Here is a 24,594-nt window from a genome sequence, read left to right as displayed (position 1 = left end):
GTTCTGAGATAACCACTGTTAACATTTTGGAATATTCCTTTAAATTATTTTTCTGTGTCTTTGTATCAATAAATATGCCTATTTGTTCATGTAACGGAGATCATATTGAATATACAGACATTATTAAAAAGGATTGTGGTGGGGGTGGGGGGATGGGTTAGCCTGGTGATGGGTGTTAAAGAGGGCACCTACTGCATGGAGCACTGGGTATTATACGCAAACAATGAATCATGGAACACTACATCAAAAACTAATGATGTAATGTATGGTGATTAACATAACATAATAAAAAAATACAAAAAAAAAGGATTGTGGGAAAGTCTTTGTTTATGGTTTATCTTTATATTATAAGTTAATGATTCATACTGCAAATTTCCTTTATGAGGGGGGTCCAGTCTATATTATGAAAGGATACATTTATTTTACTTTGAGAAATTTCAGACTGTCAAATAGGTAGAACTTTTCTTCCAAGAATGAAATTTCCTATTCACTCATAAGTATCTAAATTTAACCAGAAGTGCACAGCGCTGCATATGTTGATGCTACAGGGGGAAACAGGAGATGGTGACAGAATTTTAATAGAGTATTTTCAAGGTAGAGCTCAGTAACGAGTATGTTTGATATAAACAGAAGCCTCTCACCTAGGGCTTTTCTGGTAGAAGTACAGTTTGAGAGTTGACCCCCACTGGTGAAGCGTGTTACTGCAATAGAATTCCTAATTAAAGGGCGAAAATGCCCAGATCAAAGCAGAAGAGGGCGAAGTCTAGAGGTCCCAAAGCATAGAGGTGAGTCACTTTGGTAACAAGACAGACATCCCCGTGGTCACGAAGATGAGGGATGTGACCGGTGGTCATAGCCACCTAATTTTCAAATGATCGGGAAACAAGTGAACCACCACAGGGCTGGCTACTGTCTTTCTCTTTACTTCGAGGTTTTTAACTGAGCCTGTCTGGGACCTCTCTTTTGGTAACATGTCTCTATTTGTATAGTGGAAGTTAATAGGAAGGTAGGATTTACAGCAATCAGACTTTGTTTTAGAGGCTAGAATGCTTCCCTTTGATAACGTGAGTGAAGCCCAATAAATGGTTTCACAAGTGGATGTCACTGGTTTCAATTCAAGGTTGAATTGACAGAATGGTCAGTAATGCCTCCATGTTTTATTTCCTCAACAACGTAAGAATCATAACATGTAAGATGAGTGTCTATGGGTAGCATGTCAAGGAGCTTGGGTCGTGATTAAAAACAGCAAAACCATCCACAAAGATCGTACAGACAAGTTGGAACACCGACCCCACCCTTCTAAGAATTGCTCCTCATTGCCCCCGTCATGATCTATTTCTTGCCCTGGTAGGTATGAGAAAGATGAAGAGTTGAATGATTTGGGGGAGAAAAAATTCATTAACTGATAAATTGAGATATTTACCTACAAGGCTAAAATGGCTGTTAAATGAGGAAAATTGTTCTCCTAGGGTGATATCTGAAGTGATCTGCCTTGTGTCTGAACACGAAAACTTATGACCGTGGTTGTGTGTTCTTCAATTGACAGCATTCTCTTAATTCCATATGACAGGATGATGGACAGACATGGTGCTTCAGAAAGAAAAGCTCTTGCAGTATGTTGAAGTCCTCTAAAATAATCTATAGGCTAGAACTGGTGTAGTCACATGATGTGGGAGCCATGTTTGTTTTTCAAGATCTGGAAGGATATAAAACCAAAGACATTACAACAGCCAGAGTTTGCCTTGAGGGGTGATTCTAGGTGTGTTACCTCATGGTTGCTCATTTGCAAGATGATATAAATGAGTAAGCTTTTTGCTTGTCGATGAACTTGTATATAGCCAGTATACAACCAGTGATCTTGCAAGGGGAGTTCATGTAGCAGTCTGCTGACTGGAAGACAAAGTATTTTCTAAATTGTCGTCAGGCATCTCTTATTTCTGTGCTTTAGAGACCAGATCATTTTGGAGGCATGAGGAAGAAATATTTCCTGTATTCTAAAGTAGACCATTAGATCACGTTCCAATAGGTCAGTAACATTTTCATGAACCACAAGGCACTTTTAGTTCTATCTAGCTCCCTGGATCACTGCTATCTCAACTGTGTATACAGCTGTCACTTGGGGAACGCATCGTGGCCTTAAGACGGACTGTTCCTTTTTAGCACCCAACACTTACATGAAATCAACCCATGCTGGGTGGGGCTGGCCAGCATGATTCTTGTATGATGTCAAAAACCTATCCCTGGACTATAGAGCTAGACCCCAAGCCCCTAGTCTCGCTCTGTCCCTCAAGTATCCAAGCATCTGTCATTGTCCGTGAGCTTGTTAGACTCTCGGTACTCAGGGTGCTGCACTTCACTTTAAAAGCACACCTCTTGAGTCAGCACAGCTCCATTTCTGATGTGTTTGGTTGCAGTTAATAATAGTGCGCTTTTGTAACAACCTTCACAAGCGTAAACAGATGAGATGAGTAAATTGGCTACCGTCATTATCTCTCATATATTTTAGAAGGTCATGATCTCCTTCTCACCCCTTCAAGGTTTACATTTTTCTAGCTCCTCTCAATGTACCACTGAAAACAGAGTTTCCATTCAGACACAGATGTTTAGCATGACTCACCCAGTGAAATGACTTCTCATTGTATATGTTCAGTCCACCCCCCCTTCATGATTTTTCCCTATGATATATACGATGCTTTGCTTCTCTTCTAACTTAAGAGTCCCACCTTTGGGGTGCCTGGGTGGTTTAGTCGGTTAAGCATCTGCCTTCGGCTCAGGTCATGATCCTGGGGTCCTGGGATCGGGCCCCACATCGGGCTCCCCCAGGAGTCTGCTGCTCCCTCTGCCTCTGCCACTCCCCACCACTTGTGCGCTCTCTCTTGCTCTCTCTCTCGCTCTCACTCTCTCTCTCTCAAATAAAAAAAATCTAAAAAAAAAAAAAAAAAAAAAAAAGATTCCGACCTTTGAAAAAATACATATACGGGTGGGCGAGGAGGCTTTATATATCTAGGAAAATGCTTTTCACGGTATTTTCTCAAGGACCTTGAGATTTTTGTATAAGATGTCACTATCGTTACAATAATTTAGTCTTTGTCCTGATGCTCTACTTAGAAACGTTTTTTCAAGTGCTGTGGAACACTGGGGAAAGGAGTACTTCAAGCTTCCTGACCATCTAGTAAGAATTTGCTGTGAATCAACACTTCAGTGTATTAGAAGCCCAGTGAGGAAGCAAGCCGAACAAAGTGAAGTAACTTCTAGAAGGTGATTTAACGCATGGAAATTTGCATTAGCTATTGGTACTGTTGGTGAAATGGGCTTGCACAGTCCGTCCTCCAGCCTCCTCCAGTTGCTTCCTGCTTTTCTCTCAGCATGTTGTTTGGTGGTGCGGAAGGGCATTTCCCTGCTTCATCCCCCAAATCTACAGACCCTTCCAGCCCTTTCCCTAGTAGTTGTATTATAGTCTGCTCTTTCCTGGATCTCTGTTTCCTCACCAGGACGCTGGAGAAGTTGGACTAAATAATACCCATGGTCTCTCTGGAGGCTGACACAGTGTGATGCTGTGACTCCCCCTTTTTAAAATGGCTTCTGTTTCATTTTACTTCCAGAGAACGAATCACCACTAGCCACAGAGTAGTCATAAGAGGTCCTTAACTTTTAAAATGGCGAGGTGGCAACCAAGGTGAAAACCAGTCCAATTTTTGAAATTGGGCATTCCAGAATCCCTTTCCACCAAAGAATTCTCTTCAGGAAGACAAAATATTCTAAACAGCAAATGCCTTGTTTTATTACTGCATCATCCCCTGGTTTAAGTCAACGTTATATGTATAAATCTAAATTAAGCAATTAGGGAGTGACTGTTCACTTGACAAAGATAGTTTGCTTTGCAGATGGACTCACTCTAGGGTTTCTTTACTGCCTTCCTGGTGACTTCAAAATTAATCCATTTACATAAATGCAGCACATATGTAACCTTTTAGGAACAAATCTGTTTTGTAGACAGAGTAAAACTACATTGAGCCAGATACTCCATGTACAGTTTGACCCATATAAGATTCTTCTGTTTCTTATCAGACAAACAACATTATTTCACCTTGAATATGTTGGCCAAGAGGTGTTTCTCTCCCCCAGCCTTTGAAAAGCAAACTGATTCCCGTGCCTAGGTTTTAAGAACATTTCCTAACTTGAGTTTCTTTGTGTGTAAATTCACTCCCTTCCTCATCCCCTTAAAAAAAATGGTAGGAATGCATTTTTCTAACTTTTGATGAAAAGTAGGCTTTTTATTTAAAGGTCACCTGTGTTGCCTGAACTTTCTTGGAAAGCTTCGGGATGTTCAGTTTTTAAGGAATGCTCGTTATAATTAATCATTACAGAGAATTGCGGTTTTTTTTCCTTAATTGCACACTGAGCTGTCACTTGTTCTCCGCAAAACCTCAGCTAAGATCAGTCTCTTTCCTTGCACATGATACATAAACATGTTTGGCTTCATAGCTTTTCAAAGCACCTCGTCATTAGCCATGCTTTATTTAAAATCTTAACTAGTTCTTTAAAAGTTCACGGGGGTGATTATTGGCTAGTTCAGGTACTGTAGAGCTGTGTGTCTGCTATCAGTTAAAGTAAATGTTATCAGATTGTTGTTTGGTGGCCTTTGTGAAATAAATTGGCAGGCTTGTGTTCCTGATAGACAAGATGTCTGAGTCTCCTACATGAATCAAAATTGGCACTAATTGGCCCTTTGGTAAGCCCTGCAAAAGCCAAGCATTGGTCCATGGAGACTGAACTAATTTCTAAAGCTAAAGGTGACTCATTTGCAGGGATATGAGAGAAGAGCAGTACATATGCATTTTGGTCAAGGAGGCCTTTGCAGTCATTTCCCCAAAATAACAATAGAAAAAATAGCTTCCGACATGGACAACGAAGCAGCGTTTTCAGAGTAGAATATGTTAAAAGGTGACTTGTGCCCACGGGGTGGCTTCGCACTCGGTTATCCTTTTTGACTTATTTTTCTAGTCTTCCTTCCGTTTCTGGAAGCATCTCACTCAAAGGAGATTTGCAAGCAAGGATAGCTATAGACACCGGTCAGATAACAGACTAAAAACAACCCAACAAGATAGTCCTTGGTGTTATCCTAGTTGGCTCAGGAGATGATCTTTCAAGGTACTAAGGCAAGAGTTGTTTCTAGGTGGTCCTAGGATGGCAGGCCATCATGATTTTCCCCTTTATACTTTCTAAGGAGATGTTGGGTTTTTTTGTTTTGTTTTGTTTTGTTTGCAGTAATATGCATGTACTATTTTTCTAAACGGGAAAAAATTATACATGTTTGTGGTTGGTGAGGTTGACAGAAGTAAAAATTACTGAGCCCAAAAAGTGATTTGCGACAGTGCTATTTTTTAAATATATTACTTGGCGAGATTCTGAAGTGTTAAGTGCTAACAATTGTTAAGTGTGCACTGTTAATCAGATGGGCACCTTCCAAATTTCAGACTTCTGAAATTGGTGGGTGGGTTGAGGTGATGTAAATTCACAACTTTGAGGATTTGATGGGCAGATCAGGACAGTATGTAGTCTACTTTTTTTTTTTTTTTTTGGTAGGATTGCGATTGGGGGAAGTGATTCATTAGGATCTGTACGAATTGTCATCAGCCTTTATGACTAAAATCTTAATTTTTCTTGCCCCAATGAGAATTATTCAAGAGGATAAACTTGGAGTAGGCCCAAGTTTGGAATATTTTCCTCTTTTATGGCGAATTTGTTTTCACTGGGAGAAGGAAGAGTCAGTGTCTTCAGAAGGCTGAGTGGGGGGGTGGGCAGAAGGTTCTGTGGGGCTATGAGGGAAAGAGTGGAATGTGTTGCATTGTGGCTTTGGGGTTTTTAGGAGAAATACCACATATGGCTGTTTCCTCCCAAGAATATAAGAAACTCCACACTCTGGGTCAGACCCATGGGCTGTCCAGTGCAGTGTTTGTTCTGTCCGTGGTACCATGGGCTGTTTTGTGAAAGAGCATGTGTGTCTTCTATGATGCCAGCCTCTAAAGGTTAGAGGGTGTGCCAAATATCCTGAGCTCCTCTCATTAGGAACAGAGTCCTTTTATTCAGTTCAATGGAACTGGCATATTGAGCCTGGCAGGTCAGTCTTATGTGAATGACCAGTGACTGGCTGCTTTGTTAATTGCAAAGCATATTTTGCCAAATAATATCAACAAAGACATGTCAAACCACTTTCGATTCCTTGACTTCCTGATATACATGTACACACACACACATATGAAATTTCAAGGTGAACCCACTGAAAATCAGTGGAGCGAGCTAGGGCCGTACTGTTTTACGAAGGAAACCCAACATTTGGTTAATGGGGAGGACTGGGGCTAACTGTGGCATTTGCTAAGACAGATGAACCTGGGGAGGTAATTGGTTTTATTGGCCAGGATGTGATCAGGGGCAGATTTAGTTTTAAGGGTCAGGACTGTGGAGGTAATTGTGGATCCAAATGGTCCAAGGCTAATGTGGATCCCATTTGACTTAGCCAGAGCACGTTTTATGCTCGTTGATGCTTTTAGCCAGATGACTCCTTTTCATGTTTGAGCATATCCAAGGTTGTGGGCTTGTTGATCAGGCTCACAAGTAACAGTGAGGCCCTTTTGTAGTGCTGATAGTGGCTTATAGGACGAACACTTGCCTTATAGACAGACTAGGGGATATCAAATTGTGTGCAGTTGTGAGGAGCAGAATATGGATATGTGTTATAATGGGGTGGGAGGGCCACTTTTTAATGCTCCTGTGTTGAGAGTCACTGCATTAGGGGATAATAGTTGTAAATGAAGCCACATTTCTAACAAGGGGCCAGATAACGAGGACAAATGAAATCTGCAGAGTCTAGAAGCTTCATTTTAGCCATTATTTATAATCTCTTCTCCTACCAAACCTTTTACTTTGTAGCAAAATTGATTAATTTGCATGTATCTCTTTCTGTGTGTGCCCACATGCTCTCTGACAGAGGAGTGAGCAAACAGAGAAATAGACAAGAGGAAAGAGGATGGGGCAAGGTGGGGCTGGGGATGCATAATCCCAAAACTGAATAATCAACTCCGGAATAATCAAGATCTATTTTAGGGTCCTAACATTAATCTTGATATTTAATCATTCTGGGCTATGTTAAAAACAAAAGATTGTATAATAGCATTAATAAAAATCACTCGCTATGTAATGGTTCAGAATAAATATGGCTTTCTTTTTAGCATGAAATAGGAATCTGTTGAACGGGTCTTACTGTTCTCTCAGCACACACAGATACAGCTCTGTTTAATTCCATATCCTCTTATCTATAAGTCCTACATTTAATTTACTACCATTCGAGTTGATTTATAGCTTTGCTTAGCAAAAGTACAGTCTTGATTAAAAGGATATTATCACAGCTGATGGGCCTTGAAAGCATTTTTTTTTTTCAGACCTTCTAATAATTTTGACAGTGACCTGCAGACTCCCATAAGGCTAGATCTGCAAGTCTCCCGTTTTTGCCTACCTGGCCATACTTTGGGCAGTGGTGGTTAGGGGTATGTGAGAGGTAGTAGGGTGACATAGTCTTCCCATATGCTACCTCCTTATCCACCCCTAGAAATGGAAAGTTACTGCGACACTGTGGTGGCGTTTTAGCAGAAGTTTGCTTCAGGGAATCCCAGTTCCCTGGTTAGCTGATCTCTTAGCTAGCGGATAATTGCAACTGGAGCCTTTGTCTCTTGGGGTGCTGCTCAGCGGAGGGGTTCTCCACTCTGTCTCAGAGAGGATTCGATTATTATACATGAGGGTTACATTTTGAAGCTGCAGCTGTGGCCGATTCCTCCCTCAAACAATACAGAATTAGTTTTGGTGCTCCTGTCAGTGGAGATGACTTACTTTGCAAAGCCAATGATTTCCACAGGTTGGCCAGATTCGGTCATTCTCCACAGCAGGCCATTTTCCACTCTTCTGTTTTGATTGCGCAGTATGACTACTTGGTGGTGTCTGTGGTTCTGGGAGTAAGGAAAATGCTGTTGCTCAACAGGTGACAAAAAGCTATTATGCTTTGATTCTGGTCAGAACATGATTGCCATTCTCCCGAATCCACTGGTTGAAGAAATGCGTCACTCTGGTTTTGGCTTTCTGTCACTGTGGAGTATATTTTTTAATCCATGAAAGAAGTTATTTTTCCCAAAGGGCTCACTTTAAGATCACCCTACTTACATTTCCATTTGCAGGTACTTTTCAATTGTTCAGAATCGTAGGAACACAGAAAAGAACTAAAAATTGTAAATGTACTAATTCTAAATGGGAGAATTTTGATAATTTTTTGTCATATTAAATTTGATGGTGGGGCCTTCTGAAAATACAAAAGTCAATCAGTTTTATTCATGAGTAATTTTTATTTTGGTCAGCATGTCCTTCCAGTTTGGTCTTAACCTCCTTCTTTATATTTACATATATATATAAGCTTTACTGAGGTATTATTCACATACCATACCGCTGGTCATAACCACTTCTAATTGCTAAATTACTAGGCTTCAAAATCTCTGATATTTTTGTTAAAGAACACAATGCACTCCTATGAAGAAAGGATTAATGTGTCTAAATTACCTCCAATTTGTCTAAATCACTTTTTTTTCAATACACAGCCACAGTCTGTCAGAGCTAGACCAATTATTAGAGGTTTTCTAGTTAACCTAGAATAAAAATCACCTGGGGAGTTGTTCTTTTTCCAAACCATACCCGCTGAAGCATGAAACCTCCTGAAATTCTGATAAACTTCACAGCCCCCAGGTCCCCCCATACCAGTTAAACACCCCTGATTTTGTCTAACACTCTCATCTCACAAATAGGGTAACATTCCTTGTCTCAACAATTTTGATTAGACGCCCTCATAAACACCAAAATTCTTTCCAATTTGAACATGACAGATTTTTGATAAATTGAGTCGAACATGCAAAATTCACTTCAGTGAGTGATGGGAGCACAGATTATTTATGCTGTGTATTTTTAAAAACAAATTATGAAGGAACTGCTATGGTTGAAGGGGAAAGAAAAACAACTTCAAAGTCACAGATCAGAAAGTCGGTATATGGAAACTGTTGCAGATTTGTCATTGTCTCCGTACCGTGTCAGGCACTCGGGAGATTAGTAGATGTCCTTTATCCTGGAAAGGCCCGATAGCTAAGCACTCATATTTCTTCTCAGCTGTCCACAGTCATTTCCCACAGGGTCTGGGAGGCCTTATTGTGTTAGTTTTTAAACAGCTGCCCTGATTGCATCTTCAGCAGAAGGAGATTCATAAGAATACTGATATCATGTAGAAGAAATAGCCACAGAGATAAGGCTTTCCGAAAAAACAGACTTCTCGGAAGATCTGACAGGCTCTAATGGATGGACATGTGAAGAAGACCTGGGGAAAGAACAAGATGGATTCTCCAGAGGACTTTTTCTTCCCCGAAAAAGTGGAAGATTTCAGGCTAAGGGCAGAAGCAGCAAAAGAAGTTTGCATGGACCCCTGTTCCTCTTCTAGACCTCTGCATGCCTACAGATGGAAAGAGGCAAGGCCTAAGACTTGACTCACCTGCTCTGAAAGGAAGCCTCTTTCCTGGATGAAAGTGTTTCCCTGGTCTCACGTCCTCCCTCCAGGTCCCTTGGGCCACCGTACTAAAGTCCACTTGGGGACCACTGGCCTAAAGCAACTGTAGATTTGGGAGAATGGAATGGAGTTGTTGTGCTTTTGAAATTTCATTTTTCTTACCAGTGTTTACAAAGAAGACCTGTGATCCTCAGTTCTGTATATGATTCTATGTGGGGTACGAGGGGGAAAAAGACCGATTCCTTCTGACTAGATGCTAATCAGTAAAACAGTATGTTACTTTCTTAAAACATTAGCAAGAAATTGCCCACAGTCACTTAGAGAACTCCCTTTCTTAGGGCATCACCAGAAGTTTGTGTGCTTCCCATAAAGTTATAGTGATCTCTGTGTTCATATATAAGAAACGGTGCAAAAATACCCTGCCCCCAAAGGGATTTGACATCTTTCTCACTCATACATTTAGCAACAGTGCATGAGGGCAGTGATGTAGACAGACGGTGAGGGTTTGCCATGGACCCACCTAAGCCGTGACATATATTTTAGAAATACTACATGGAATGGGTGATGATGTCGGATCTGGTTGTTGGCTTTTTTTCAGCCTTATCTGGGTTTGCTCGTCTACATAGAATTCAAGGTCCTGAAGAGACTAGACAGCCTGGGAAGGGAGTTGGCAGCCCCGGAAGTTTTGGAACTTAATCCAAACTGGCGCTTCTATCTGAAAACAGGATGCGTGTTTGCTGTCTCTTTGAAGTCAGCTCCCTTGCTCTAGTTCCTTAGTGTCGTGAGCCACAGTTTGGGAGTGGGGGCAGAATTCTTGCCCTCGACAGTCTTATTCTACACACAGCAGCATGGGTGTTCTGGGTCCAGACAGAATAGCATAGCCCAATGCACGTCGGGGGCACATCCATTGATGTTTTCAGTCTCCACGGCCATCATAATGGCCCTCAAACCCAAAGTCAGTGCTTTGGAAAGAGAAAAATGTTGTGTATATAGATATGCCCTTCCAGAAACCAGGGGAAAGGAAGAACTGCATTGTCTTGGAAGTTAAATTATAACTTTTCCTTTCAATCTCTATGAAGAAGACTGTACTAATAAAACTGCCCATTTCTTTCAGGTCGGTGTACATGGTATTAGAATAGAATTCATCAATGAAAAAGGATCAAAACGCACCGCCACCTACCTACCGGAGGTTGCAAAGGAGCAAGGTCATTGTCGTACTTTATTTCCTATGATCTGCTGAAGAAGTTGAACAAATACACACATTGAAGTGCGCTTCTCTGACCTGGCAGTTCTCAAACGAGAAGAAACGATTCTTCTGCCCCTGGCACTGCCATGTCTGCATGAGATCGGTGAATGACTCCCACAGAAGTTGAATCTCTGCACTAAAGTTGGAGAGCAAAAACACGCAAAAGTATAACTTTCCCCAGAGCAAAGCCTTGTAGAAGTGGGGTTTTCTTTTTAGGCAGTGGTTTGCTATGAATTCGAAATGCCCTTTTCTCATAATCCCAGTGTACTGTATTTGGCATAAACAAGCCTTCTGTCTAACCGTCAGCCCCGCGGTACATTGTCAATATCAAATGTTTCCTCGTCAGGTGGTTGCCGGGGCCTCATTCGGCTACTGTGAGGATTGTAGGTTTCCCATTAAGATCAGGAGCACCAAGACTACACGAAGTCTTCGTGTTTGATCTGCTTGGTCTGCACTTCCTAATCAAACATGTTTCTGTGTTGGCAGATAGAGCACAAATGTTTATGAAACACCACTGTAGCACAAAAGAATTCTTCACTCTGTAACACCTTGTCCTTTCTAGCCACTATGAAATTCTAGTTTTTCACGTCAGTTGAAATGAATATTTTTTCTTTATCTTACAGAGCTTTTCCCCCTCATCAGAAAGCATCTGTAATTGGGTTTCTCTCATGTTGGGTTCATATAAATGTGAGCTATATAACCGTACAATTTCATATCATTACACGCCCCCCACCCCGACAAGAGAGTTAGTCTTTAAGACAGCTCTCGGAAGATTTATTGGGGTTGTTTTCAAAAATGTCTCAACCCTGTAGTTCCCGTTGGCTTCATAAAGTGTATACGAGGGAGAGGGGGCCTCGGATATTAAGCATACCATCCCACATCAGAACCAATAAAAATGTCTTTGCATACTTCACACAGATACACTTAACTGACTCCAGAAGATACCATCAGGGACGGTAATTGCCATGAGTTAGTGTGGGAGTCCTGACTACTACTGAGTTGACACAATGACATTTAGGCTTCTCCCTCCCTTTTAAAGATGTCATTGTTAGAGGAGAGGGCAGTGTTCGTGGTTTAATACCGAGACCCGCCTGAGCCGTCACTGCCAGCCTCTTAGACGTCTCATCTTTGAATGCGATTGAGATCAAAAAGCCAATGTTGTCAGCCGTCACAGGTAGCTAGCACTTAAGGTATGCAGGGGCCAGACCTGCTTCTCTACAGGAGGAAGTCTTAGGTCTTCTGTGTGACTGTTTCTAGGACCAAAGGAGCTGATGGTATTTGGTGACAGTAATAGCTGACCTCTACAAAGTCATTTTGTATTTGCCCGAAAGTGCTTGTGACATGTGCTTGACTGGTATTTTATCTGGTCTACTCTCCACAGGATGGGACCATATTCAGACCATAGACTCCTTACTGAGGAAAGGAGGATATAAAGCTCCGATAACTAATGAATTCAGGAAAACCATAAAACTGACCAGGTACAGAAGGCATTTTCTAGTGCCAGGCTAACCAGTACCTTTCGATGCGTATGTCTATAACCCTTTGATCTCTTTGGTCTCTCTTACTTGCTTTTCTTTCCTGAAACCGAATGGAAATGAATGGCAGGGCCATCCTGGGGGTGGGTATGATGGAACTCGGCTTGTGTGACGTACCAGTCTTCCCACCTTTAGCTCTGTGTGATTCCTTGGGCTCTACATGAGCAAGTCCTCTAAGCCTGTAGACTACGTTATTGAAGAATGTTACCAGAATTAGCCCTTGGCTAGCTTTGGACATTGCTTAGCGGAACCCCCGGCTTCTGATAAGCACTCTTCAAATTTGAATTTAACCTTAGGATGTTGGCAGCAATAGAAGTCTATCATGGAAGCTTACTGAAAATCACAACTGAGCTAGACTCACCAATGCCAAATACATTTTTCCATGGGATGATAGGGATACTTATTTTTTAAAAATATCCAACATTTTAGGAAAATGGATTGCTGTTTCCATTTGTTTCAATTCCATAAAACCACAATGAATGCCTATAGTCTAAAAATGGACTTTTCCCAGCTCTGAGGAGTTACACATTTGAAAATGCCTCCCTCTCTGCTTTCCCCAAGTTCAGTCTAGGAGAATAGAAGGGCATGTACAAAAATAATGATGCATGTAAGGCAGAATGTGATGGATGGTGTTGAAGTCATAAAGTAGGGAAAGAGGACTTACATGAGGGGTGGGATTAGATAATATAGCATTTCAGAGAGGAGGGAGGTTTGAGACTGGGCTGGAAGAATGGGTAGAATATGTGAGGCTGGGGGAGGAAAAGGATTGATTTAGTGAGTCGAGGCATGTGAGTGGTGAAGTATAGAGCCAAGTTCTGAGGAAGGTTCAACAGTCTGATTTGGCCGGTCTTTCAGTGTGCATACAGAAGGTGGTCATGGGAGTGAAACATGGCCCAGAAGGTGGGTTGGGTCATATCATAGAGGGTATTGAGTTCCCGACTAGGAAGCGTAGACCTGATTCTAGAGGCAGTAAGTAGCTGCTGAAGGGTTTGAAACAGATGGATTTGGGGAGGTGTAAGACTGGAATGGGACACAGGAAAAGGAGTTAGGAGACATTGCTATTACCTACGAATCTGGGGCAGCCATCCAAAGGAGGTGAATGGGAAGCCTTAATAAGAACTGTGGCAGTGGGGTGGGAAGAAAGGAGCAAACAGACGAGAAAACACTGGAAGCAACAAAAGGACTTAGTCATCATTCAGAAGTAGGGAAGAAGAACAAGTCAAGGCTTTCCTCTAGATGAAAAGCACCAAGGCACCAAAGCACCCTTTAGCCAAGGGAGGGACCGCAGGAGGAGAGTCACGTTTCAGCATTGATTCTGGATTTGAAGTGCTTCCTGGGGTATCTGTATATAGAAATGTCCCATATGTCACCAGAAGTGTACACAGATAGAACTCGTGGCCAGAGATGGTGATTTGGGATCATCTGTGTAGAGGTCGTAGCTGAAGCTATAAAGGTAAGGCTTCCTGAGGGGGCCGAGAGAGTATAGGGTCAAAAAAACTGAAGGCAGAAACACAGTAAAATCCTAGCAGGCAGGAGTAGGAGGAATAGTCAGATAAGAAGCAGTCTGAGAGACAGTGGTGGCGGGGGCGGAGCGGGGAGAACAAGGGATGTGTGGAGTTGTAGAGCCCACGACACAGGAGAGCTTCAGGAAGGGAGTGGCGCGTGGGCTCCTAATGGAGAGGTCAAGCGGGGGTGACCTTCTGAAAGAGCAGTTTCCATGGAAGAGTGGCAGGAGCCAAGGTACACGGGGCTGAGGAGCAGCATGAGTTGAAGGGCTGAAGGTAGAAAACGCAAGTTACACTTTTGAGAAGTGAGGGGGTGAAAGGAGAGCCAGAGATGGGGAAAGAGAGGGTTCGGGATACCAGTACTAGGAAAAGCATTTCGTTGTTGCTATTCTTACCAAATGGCAAGGCCTGAGTAGATGCGTGGATGAAGGGAAGGGAATGGACAAAGAGGGAAGGTCCTGGAAGAAAGAACAGTCAAGTGAATGAGATGCATACACAGTGGCAATAGGTTGGCTTTCCTCTGTTCCTTCCTGCTAGCAAACTGGGGCTGGTGGAGGGGGCTGGGCATGGAAATTTCTAGAATGACTGAAACCAGGAGCAGTGGAGCAGAAAGAGCACTGGACTTAGACTTTGGATTCCCGGGTTCAGATCTCAGCTTCGCCACTTTGTTGTGTGGCACTGGGCCAGTCACGACTTCTCTCTGGACCTCTGTCTCTCCAGGTCTGTAAAGTTATCTCTAAGGTCCCTCCTAGCTCTGACATTGGCGTGTCATCTATTTCTTGATGTTAACTTTGTCTCTTCCCTGACTTTTTCAGGTACCGTAGTGAAAAGATGACCCTGAGCTATGCTGAATACCTTGCTCATCGCCAGCATCATCATTTCCAAAATGGCATTGGGCATCCCCTTCCGCCATACAACCATTATTCCTGACACTGAGCCGCACAGCCAGTCACTGGGCCTCTCTGCAGACCTCTTCCCAGGAGACCCTACCCCTTCTTGGTCTAGCTATCTCTTTTACTGTACCATTTTATGATGATAGTTTCCGTTGCCATGATGAAGCTTGGACATCATCAGTTGAGATCATCATGGTAACGGGTAGGAAAGTGGCATTTGTTAAGAAGATTCTGTTTTATTATTTTAGATCATTGATTTTTTTTTTTTTTTTTGCAGCATATATAACTTTTGGGGTTTTCTTTCCTTGCCATATTATGTAGAATTTTGCTTTGCTCTCTCAATCAGGTTCCTGTCTTTCTGTCCTTGCCTTCCCTCCTGTCTTCTTTCCTTCCTTCTGTCTTCTCTTCCCTCCTTCTTTCAACTGTGGATGGAAGAAATTGTGCAGTTTTTAAGGATTTTATTTAGGTTTTTCTCTAGTTTTTCCTCAGTAAGATAGGGAATTTTTGATAGCTGAGTTTGGGAGCAATTCGTATCAAATTCAGGTATTTGTATATTACTCTTGAATTTGTCTAAAACGCATTTTGCTATGAGAGCTTAGTATGTGGGTCTTCACTCCTTAGGTGTTTTTCCCATGGTTAAAATATATGAACTTTAGTTCTAGTAGAGAACATGCAAAGGTCCATGACAGAGCTTGTCACAGAGAGTGGGAAATCATTTATGCCTATTGTGCTGGTTATCATAGAAGAGACAGCTTCATCACTTTATAGAACCAACTTAACAAACTACAACACTGTTTTAAGAAAGTACAAGCTACCTTTCAGATATGCTACAGAAATCATTTTGAAGAGCAGCAAATATCAGGAAGAGAGCAGATAGAGAATCTAGTGCCTTTGAGAAGAATATAATTAAATGGAATTAAGAGAGGTTAGGGGGAAAAAAGGCAATTTAGAGAAATATTCTTATAAAATTTTATTGTGTCTATATGTGAAACAGCAGATTAGATGAATTCCTTACTCTTAAGTATTTTTTTAAGGTGAAAAAGTTTATTTTGAGCAAATAACCAAAAAAGAGACATTTGTCTATTATATATTAATTTAAACCTGTTAGCTTTAGGTTTCAATAAGTCATGATTGGCCGGAGACAATTTTAGTGACTATTTAAAGAAATAGTAAAGATAACCTAGTGAAACAAAAGTTCATATATGCCATGATTTCAGATATGTTTGTCATGGGGATAAGACTGGAGTCTTTCTGCACTACATACTTTTGATAGAAACACATTTACTATGTTGATAAGATGTTACATTACACCTATGAAAATGGAGCCGGCATTTAGAAATGACAGAGTTGTTACAGCCCAGCCCATTTGCAGGGCTGGTCTTCCCACGGTGCATACAAAGAGAACTTCCCAACGTCAGGAGGAGTAGGAGGTCCGTGTGTCTATCCCCAGGAAAAATGACAGATGATTCTGGAGAAAGATTACCTTCATTTTCCTGTAGTGTGTGTGTGTGTGTGTGTGTGTGTAATTTTTTTCCAACAGGAAACCAGTATATCAAGTGATGAATATAAGTATGGTGCAGAATATGTAGTCTAAAACTCTTGAGATGTCACTGAAAATCAAAATGGCGGAGCTTATACCTAGAGTCGGCTGTGACAAGTGACAGACTGCTAGTTCCGAATTCAAAACCCTTTTGCTAGTTGGTGCGCTGATTGCCTGAATTCCCTCCGCTTGCCACTGTGGCAGAGGAAACTGCTTTCATTTTTTATCAGAGTCCTTAGAGGTTTGGTGGTATTCCTTCATCCACAGCGCCTGTTGTTGAAATAACCATTTTCAGTTGTGATGCCTTAACTAAGAAGCCAATTGTTAGCCTGAAATGCAATCCTGGTAGCCAGTTCCACTGAACCTAGAGATTAGTCAGAGAAAGCTAGCTGTTGGGCTGTAGCAAGGGATCTTGAGTCCTTTCGTTTCTCCTTGGGAGCAGTTTTGGAGCAGATTCATCTTTCAGCATAAAACCAGGTGGCTACCTGATGGAAACCTTTTCTTGCCCTTATAGGGAAACTGAGCACAAGCTGAATGATACTGTCTGCTGCAAAAAAAAAAAAAAAAAAAGTAAATAAAACAAGCAAACTGAAGAGAGACAAAATAGACCAATATTGACCCATCTTATCCATCATCTCATCAGTTCAACAGGCTCCTTGTCCTGGGTGAGCTCATGGTTAGAAGTTGTTGTTGTTGTTGTTTTTCAAAGAAAAGATCTATGACATACATATGTGTGTGTGTATACATTTACTCACACGTACATACATACATATGTGTGTTTATGTATTTAACGGTGCTAATCAATCTTGAGCAGGTCACGTGACTGGTCATGCGGACTCTAAAAATCATATCAGATTTTTAAAAAATTCTTGATATATGCAGATGTTCTACAGATTTTTTCTTACCAGTGTAATAATGTTATACTGAAGAAATAACCATCCTGCAGGCTTCAGAGGACGAGGTCAGCAATATTTCCCACCATGGCTTGGGGGAAAAGGATAGTTTTGTCTCCTTTTGTTTTCAAATGAATGCACAGTGCTTTTTTTTTTTTTTTTTTCTTTTGGTCTCTAAATAGCTGTTGACTAAAAAGACTTTGTAGCGTAAAGGGTGTCGTGCAGACTGTAATGGTATACTTCAAACAGAAAAACGCTAGGCCCTTTCACCTTCATCGTATAGTACAAAGCTGTTAAGTCTGTGGTTTGAATGACCTTGGAACATGTTGAAATATGTAGCATGTGTCTTTAACTCAGACGAAGATTCTGATTGCACAGGTTGTGTTTTAGCCAGTTGTGGTTTATTTGTCCAGAAACACAAATGTGAATTGCACTCTTATCACCAGAATATTGTATAAGTTCAGTGATCTTTAAACAGCTCAGAAGTAATACTTGAACTTCATTTGAGTAGCACAAAGTTTACATTGCCCCCCCTTTTAAATGTTAATTAGTTCCATTTCTGTGTTTTATTTCTCAAATGCAACTGGGTATTTTTTTTTTTTCCTCTGGGAAAACAGTACGCGTTTTACTTTGGTATGTAGCAAAAGGCTTCCGTTTCTGGAAGGTTTTCTTGTCCTTAAAGTCAGCCAGGTACCAGATTCTAAAAGAACAATTGCCCCCCCCCACCCCCCCAGCCCCCCCCGACCCCCATCAAGTGGCCTTCGGACTGCACGAGAGTGTGCTCCCACCCGCCCCAGTCTCCCCTAACCATGAGAGGCCGGTGTACTTGATGGAGGAAGGTGCAAGGCTTGCTCTCCGTCCGCCCTCCCCCTTCAAGCAGGTGCAAGAGTTTCTAGTCCAGTACACACAGTCCCAGTGCCCAGCACACCAGAAGTTTGTATACTGGCCTCTTTCCATGTCTTCAAATGTGCAGGAAGTTTGAAACTGTCCTCTGGAATAGGTTCCATCTCCTACGTGTGTTAGAGCAAACCAAAGAAGCCCCCAGCCATGCCCAAATGCTGCTCCAGACGCCTGCCTTCCAGTCCTTACAGAAACCTTGCAGGATTAAATGTGTTAACTTTTTTATTTTTGTACAGTTTCTAAGTGATTTTTGCTAGTGACGTTCAACTGAATTAAGTTTATCTGAGGGGTGTGAGCACCTCCTCCATTGAAATAAACTGGTGACTTTCCTCTTATTTTTTAAAAGCAGAAACCCGTTGTGTGCCTCTCGATTTAAGGGTTTCCGATTACATTATTCTGAAGACCAGCATTGATCCTTTATATACAAAGATCTGTGTTCCTTGTTTTTTATTACTGTTTCAGAAGAAGAGAAACCTTTTATTTTGCTCTGGACCCAGTAACTGCGCTGGTACATAGACGCACTGAGAAAACAAACTTTTGTAACCACCTCTGACTGTTTTTGTATATCAAAGTCGATTACTTTTGAAATATTTGGATCTAGTTTCTAAGTTATTTTAGTGTTTTGTATGTTCCCCGAAATTACTTTGAATCCGTCACCAGCATACAGAGTTCTTGGTGATACAGTGGTGAGACTCGTAATGAGCAAAAGCTACCTGGAGTAGCTCTTCTCTTCCTTCTTTCATAGTAACCTGTTTTTGGATTACAGTGAGACATCGCAGATTACCTGAAACCCCCTCCAAGTATAACTAGATCCTCCTTCCTTCCACATTTAATTGCTTAATAGTTTGAAGAAACTATTGGAAATGGGCATTTTATATGATATGTATAGCTTGAAAATATTAAAACTGAACGAGAGGGAAAAAATGAGAAGGTTTACGTGGGTCTGTAAGGTATGGCTGTGGAAAGATATTGTAGTAGTTTTGACACTATTGTTACTCTCTTTAAAATCATTTACCCAATAAAACGTTAAAACTGAGTTACCGTTTGGTGTCTCTTTCTTTAACCTGCCTGCCTCATCGTAAGGCTGTTGGTCCCGTGGGGGCTTCCTGTTACAATGCTAACCGTCGAAGACTTGGAAACGGAGCTGATGCCGATTTCTTTCCAAGCCGGCACTCGGGACACCTCACCCACCCGCAGCTGCTCCCCACCTCCCCTATGATTTGCCTGTGTCCTCCTTGCGCCTGGCCCTCTAGCCTGGCTTGGTGACTGAGTCCAGCCTTTATTGGACAGTCCGCCCTGGCCTCGGACCTGGGGCGAGCATCAGACGTGAAGTCCGGTGGTAGCAGGGCCGTGCTTACGCAGCTCCAGATTCCTTCCGGACGGTGTGTGATCAACAGGTGTTTCCCTCTGGCGAGCTGGTGGGGACAGTCAGCAGAGCTGTCTGGGCGAGAGCATCTCAGGAGGTGGGAAGCCTTTCTTCTCTTCTGCCCTCAAGGCTTTGCCATGTTCTCGGGACGGGAGGAGCGGAATCTGAAAACGCCCCAGATGTGGCTGCTCCGAGCGGGTACACACTCATACACGCACTAGGCCTACCATACACTCAAAACGTGTCCCCAGTTGCTCTTCCAGTTCCGGAGTGGCAGGAGATGAGCTCTACTCCCAGCCCGAGCTTGGGGAAACCATCTGTGTAGAGGGCGAGGCAGCTGGTGCTGCTGACCTCCCCGGGCCAGCTAAGAGCCTGCATCGAGACAAGGCGAGCTCTTGGTGGGCCACCTCTCTCCCAGCTGTTGCCTTATCTCTTCCGCCGTGGAAAGGCCACCGAGGACATTGCTCGAATACCTCGGGCTCTTTCTAAATCATTTGCTGTCTCAGTGCTAAATCCTACGCCGTCCCATGCATATTTCAGGATTAATTGCTCGTGAATGCACACGGGCTGATTTTCTGTTGCATTGCCCCAAAGCCCCGCTGCCCATGTGAATTTGGTGACACGTGCTGATGTCAATCACAGTGGCTAAAAACAGCCATCTCAGATCCCGGAGGACTACTGCGATGTTGAATAGTGCTCCATTAAGGCGGCCATCTGCTCGAGGTTTATCCAGTTCCATCATTCATGGTTAATGGTACATGGGATTTTTTTTTTGTAATGATTGAGACAATATTAATAGGCTCAGGTAGAACGAAGTAATTGCACGAGCCCACAGCCTTCATTTTTTATCACATTAGTGGTTAACTCAATGGTCTGGACAGATTTCGACTTCAATAATCAAACTCCACCTACCTAAATTCTTCGCAGAGCTTCAGCATTTCCTCCCTGGATTTCATGCCCCACTAGGCACCTTGGAAATAGCTCCACTGCTTCGGAGGAGCGGCACGGCCGTTCCTCTCTGTTGATGGAAAACACCCTCATGCCCAAGGGGTCCGATCAGTAGAGCTGGGGGGCAATCAGCCGTGCTGAAATCACACGCGCACTCAGAGCTGCCAGTCGGGAGAGCTAGTGAATGGCCGCCCATTCGGAGAATGGCTTCTCCCACTTCCTGCAGCTCTGCCCACAGGAGCCAAGACACGTGTGGGTGTGGGTTCAGCCGTCGCAGCTTCCCCGTTTGCCCAGGCTTTCGCCTGCAGGAGGACTAGCTTTATGGGGGGACGCACACGAGGTGGGCCCTGGGGAGACGGCTTGGGCTCCTACGTTAAAAGGCCTCCCTTGATCCAATAGCTCGTAGGACAATCTCCTGATCAGACCCCAGGCCTGTGAAAAGAAATCTTTCAAGACGGGGAGGAAATTGCCTTAGATCCTAACGAAGCACTCTTCTCAAGCCAGACTACCTCGTCCTGAGAACTTGGTTACAAATGGATTTAGAAACGACCCTGAATAGATCATGTTCGTATTGCACCGACTATCTCAAATGGTTTCAGTGAACCGGCCCAGAGGCCTGGTAGAGGCCGTGTGCCTTATATAACTGAACGCTGACCTGTGCTTGCAGATTTCCAGCATGACAGATGATCACATTAGCCCGACAGAGGTTAGATGTAGGGTGCGCGCTGAGTCTGGAGCGCGCAGCTGGGTGGTGGCTGCGAGACGTGCCTCTGTGCTCACCAACTGCCCTGGCGTCCTTGAGCTCACGCTCCCATTCTAGAAGGACACAGCTGAGTCACAAGGGGCCAGCCATTTGCGCAGCCTTTGGTCTCCCTCCATGGTGGAAGACTCTGCTTTTTAATCAAAATCTCAGCTGACATCTCATTATGTTAAAGATACGAGATTAAAAGTGGTATTTTGTTGTTCTAAATTACAGATGCACACCGGTTCCTTAGAACGCTAATGAGAACAACAAGGCTGTGTTGATGACTATAAAAATTTATAATCGGGGTGACAGATGATGGAGGCAGAGCCTCAGCACCCCATTTATTTCTGTACTCTGTATGGCCTGCCCGACAGCAAGAAGGTTCTGATTTTCACAGAGAAGAGGGGATATCTTACTCCTATAGTTTTAGGACAGTGGGTATGTCCAGACCTAAACCATGAAATCCTGGTGCAGTCACCACCTTCTGATCCAGGCCTGGCGAGGCCTTCAAGAAGTTCAGGCAGGAAACGCATCGATCCTGAGGTTTGAACAGAAATGAGGCCACCCGACATCTCCCACTAAACCCACTGGTGGGTGTTCAACTGCAATTCTGGAGGTACAACATTAGGTATGCATTGGGGGCTTCTTTCAGGTTGTATTACAGTTTTTAAATACCATACATTTATACACGTTTTTTTTTTTGAAGCGAATGTGTACGGAAACTTGGATCGGTTCCAACAGAACGCCAGGTCCCACGGGACAATCTGAAAGCCATGGCTGGAGCCCCAACCTGCCCAGGTATTTTGAGGGCCTTTGGCAAGCTGTCATCTCATCTCCTTTTCCATTCTGGCCTTTTCCTCCCAAATGTCAGGCTCAACGTGATCCATCAATATTTCCTGCGTGCCTGTCCCCATAGGGGCATGGCCCCGTGCTTGGCTTGAGAATGATGATAGTGTTAATGTCATAAAAACAAACGAACAGTCTGCTCAGAGCTAAGAGTTGTGGGGAGCATCCAAATTTGGTCTAGTTGGGGAAAGTCGTTCAGACCGGGGCCTATGCAACATTGGGCTGGCTTTATAGGGCCCCCCTAACTTACTTCCACCTCAGAGGGGCACCTGAGCAGAGTTGTCCCTTCCCCTGTGGTCCCCCCAGCTATCCTGCTCCCTGGCGGCAATGCGCTAGCTGGTTGAGAAAGAAAATGTGTGCTCATAGAAGAAGTAGGTTTACGTGCATGTGGAATGGCATTTGGTGTTGGAGAGTTGTTCTTCTCGCTGCAAAGCTGCCCTCTCAAAGGCTCCGGGCCCTTCCCATGACCGGGACAGAGAGAACAGCACAGACTAGGCTGTTTGCACTAAAAATCCTGGAGGCCCGGGACGCCTGGGTGGCTCATTCGGTTAAGCGTCTACCTTCGGCTCAGGTCATGATCCCGGGGTCCTGGGATCGAGTCCCGCATCGGGCTCCCTGCTCGGCGGGGAGCCTGCTTCTCCCTCTGCCTGCCGCTCCCCCTGCTTGTACTGTCATTCCCTCTCTCTCTCTCTAGCAAATAAACAAAACAAAACAAAAAAGAATCCTGGAGGCCCGAGGAGCCGGAGAAAACATCTACTCGCGGAGCAGGAGGAGAGAGAGGATGGTATGGGTGACCCAGCCAGCGCGGAAAGTCAGAGTCCCTCTCGGTGTGACTTTCCCCTGCTACGTAGGCCAGGAAGAAGGCAGTGTTCAGTTTGGATTATTGTAAAACAGGAAACACAACCAGTACACAAGAGAGCAGGTAAATCACATCTGAACCGACAGGAAGCTGCTGAAGGCTGGAGTCGTGGCCTAAACACCAGGCAGATTTGAAACTAGGAGTTGCTCTAGTCACTTTTCATCGATCCAGCATTTCCGTCTCAACGGTCTTCTGAAATGATCCAAGGTTAGGGTAGGTGTCAACCCATAGACGTGGATCGGTGTGCATCGGCACCAGAGACGGGTTGAGCAAACAGCTGGATGGGGTAATCATGCCCCACTCCCACACACCCTGGCAGAGTAGGAAGGGCGTCTTGGGCCTGGAAAGAGCAGGAAACCCCCATCTTTTTGGAAGGGCAGTACTAGCGTGAGTAATGCACACATTTCCCTAAACTGTCTCCACTTCAGACATTCAAATGAATTCCAGGAACTCTGCATGGAGACCTTGCCACCCTGCTGGCACTGGCCTCGGCCACGGCCCCTTTCCCAGAACTGTGGTCAGGGACAGTGGTGGGTGGCCATAGTCACCCCTGTACATGAAGCCATGCCCCTGGGTGACCTGGATTGGGTTTACCTTGCCCAGCAGCCGTGGTCTGTGGTACACATGAATGATGGGGGTGGGAAGGGGGCACGGGGTTAATATGGCTGCTCAAGTAGGATGGGATTGCTCCGGTGGGGTAGATGGGCCGAATTGGCTCCTTCTTCCCCCATTTGGGTTCATCCCACTGCAGAAGAATCTGTGGCCTTGGAGAAGGTCAAATCGAAATCGCTAATAGCCCAAGGCTGGGAAAGTGCAGGCGACCCCCTTGGTTCTAAGGAAGGCTACACGGTGAGTCCTGCAAACAGGACACTCGAGAGGTAAAAAGAAACTCCCTTCTTTTCACCTCCTTTGTTTGATGTTGTCTTTTATTGAGGTGAAATTCACATAACGTACAATGAACCTCTAAAGCACACAATTCTGCGGTATTTAATGGATTTACAACGCCGTGCAACCACAAGCTCTCTGCAGTTTAAAACTTTTTCATCAATCCATAAAAACACCCCATCCCCATAAGAGGTCACTCCCCCTTCTCCCCTCACCCATCCCCTAAGTAACCTCCAATCTTCTTTTGGCCTCTCCCAGAATTTACATACCCTGGATATATATCATACACATGGGGTCACACGAAATGTCACCTTCTGTCTCTGGTTCCTTTTACTTAGCATCACGTGTTTGAGGTCAGTCTAAGTCATGGCTGACTGCTATTTTATGGCTGAATGATATTTCATTGTATGGCTATATCACAAACTGGCTTATCCATTCATCCACTGATGAACATTTGGGCTATTTCAAACATTTGGCTCTTTCGAATAACACTGCCGTAGACATTTGTGTCGGGGTTTCTGTGGGCACATACATTTTCCTTTCTCTGGGGTATATACTTAGGCATGGAGTTGCTGGCTCATATGGTCATTCTATGTTTACCTTTTTGAGGAACCATCAAACTTTTCCCACCAGTCGTGTATGCAGGTTCCAATTTCGCCACATCCTCACCAATACCCGTTAGTGTCTGTCTGATCATGGTCATCCTCGTGGATGCGAACTAATATCTCACAGTGATTTTGATTTGCGTTTCGTTAATGACCAGTGAGGTTGAAACACCTTTTCATGTGCTAATTGGCCCATTTGTAGATCTTCTTTGGAGAAATGTCTATTCAAATCCTTCACC

The 24,594-nt window shown here is 43.6% G+C and overlaps 2 protein-coding genes across 3 annotated transcripts in view; one reads left to right on the top strand and one right to left on the bottom strand.

Annotated features, from left to right (window-relative positions):
- Window positions 1-14,965, top strand: part of AMMECR1 (AMMECR nuclear protein 1) — a 108,401-nt gene extending 93,436 nt beyond the window's left edge. Inside the window, exons 4-6 of the mRNA XM_035007110.1 lie at window positions 10,704-10,794; window positions 12,217-12,313; window positions 14,691-14,965. Of these exons, the coding sequence (XP_034863001.1) occupies window positions 10,704-10,794; window positions 12,217-12,313; window positions 14,691-14,805 (303 nt within the window). The 3' untranslated portion in view covers window positions 14,806-14,965. The remainder of the gene's footprint in view (window positions 1-10,703; window positions 10,795-12,216; window positions 12,314-14,690) is intronic.
- A 983-nt stretch (window positions 14,966-15,948) lies between these two features.
- TMEM164 (transmembrane protein 164) overlaps window positions 15,949-24,594 on the bottom strand; it is a 179,075-nt gene continuing 170,429 nt past the window's right edge. The window contains exon 8 of one of the 2 annotated variants that reach the window (XM_035007153.1): window positions 15,949-16,855. The gene's annotated coding sequence lies outside the window, so the exon portion shown is untranslated. The remainder of the gene's footprint in view (window positions 16,856-24,594) is intronic. The other variant, XM_035007171.1, reaches the window with a different exon arrangement.

This window comes from Mirounga leonina, unplaced genomic scaffold, assembly GCF_011800145.1.
Source record: "Mirounga leonina isolate KUSES-001 unplaced genomic scaffold, KU_Mleo_1.0 Mir_101664, whole genome shotgun sequence".
Lineage (NCBI taxonomy): Eukaryota > Metazoa > Chordata > Mammalia > Carnivora > Phocidae > Mirounga > Mirounga leonina.
This window is presented reverse-complemented; position numbering and strand designations above follow the sequence as displayed.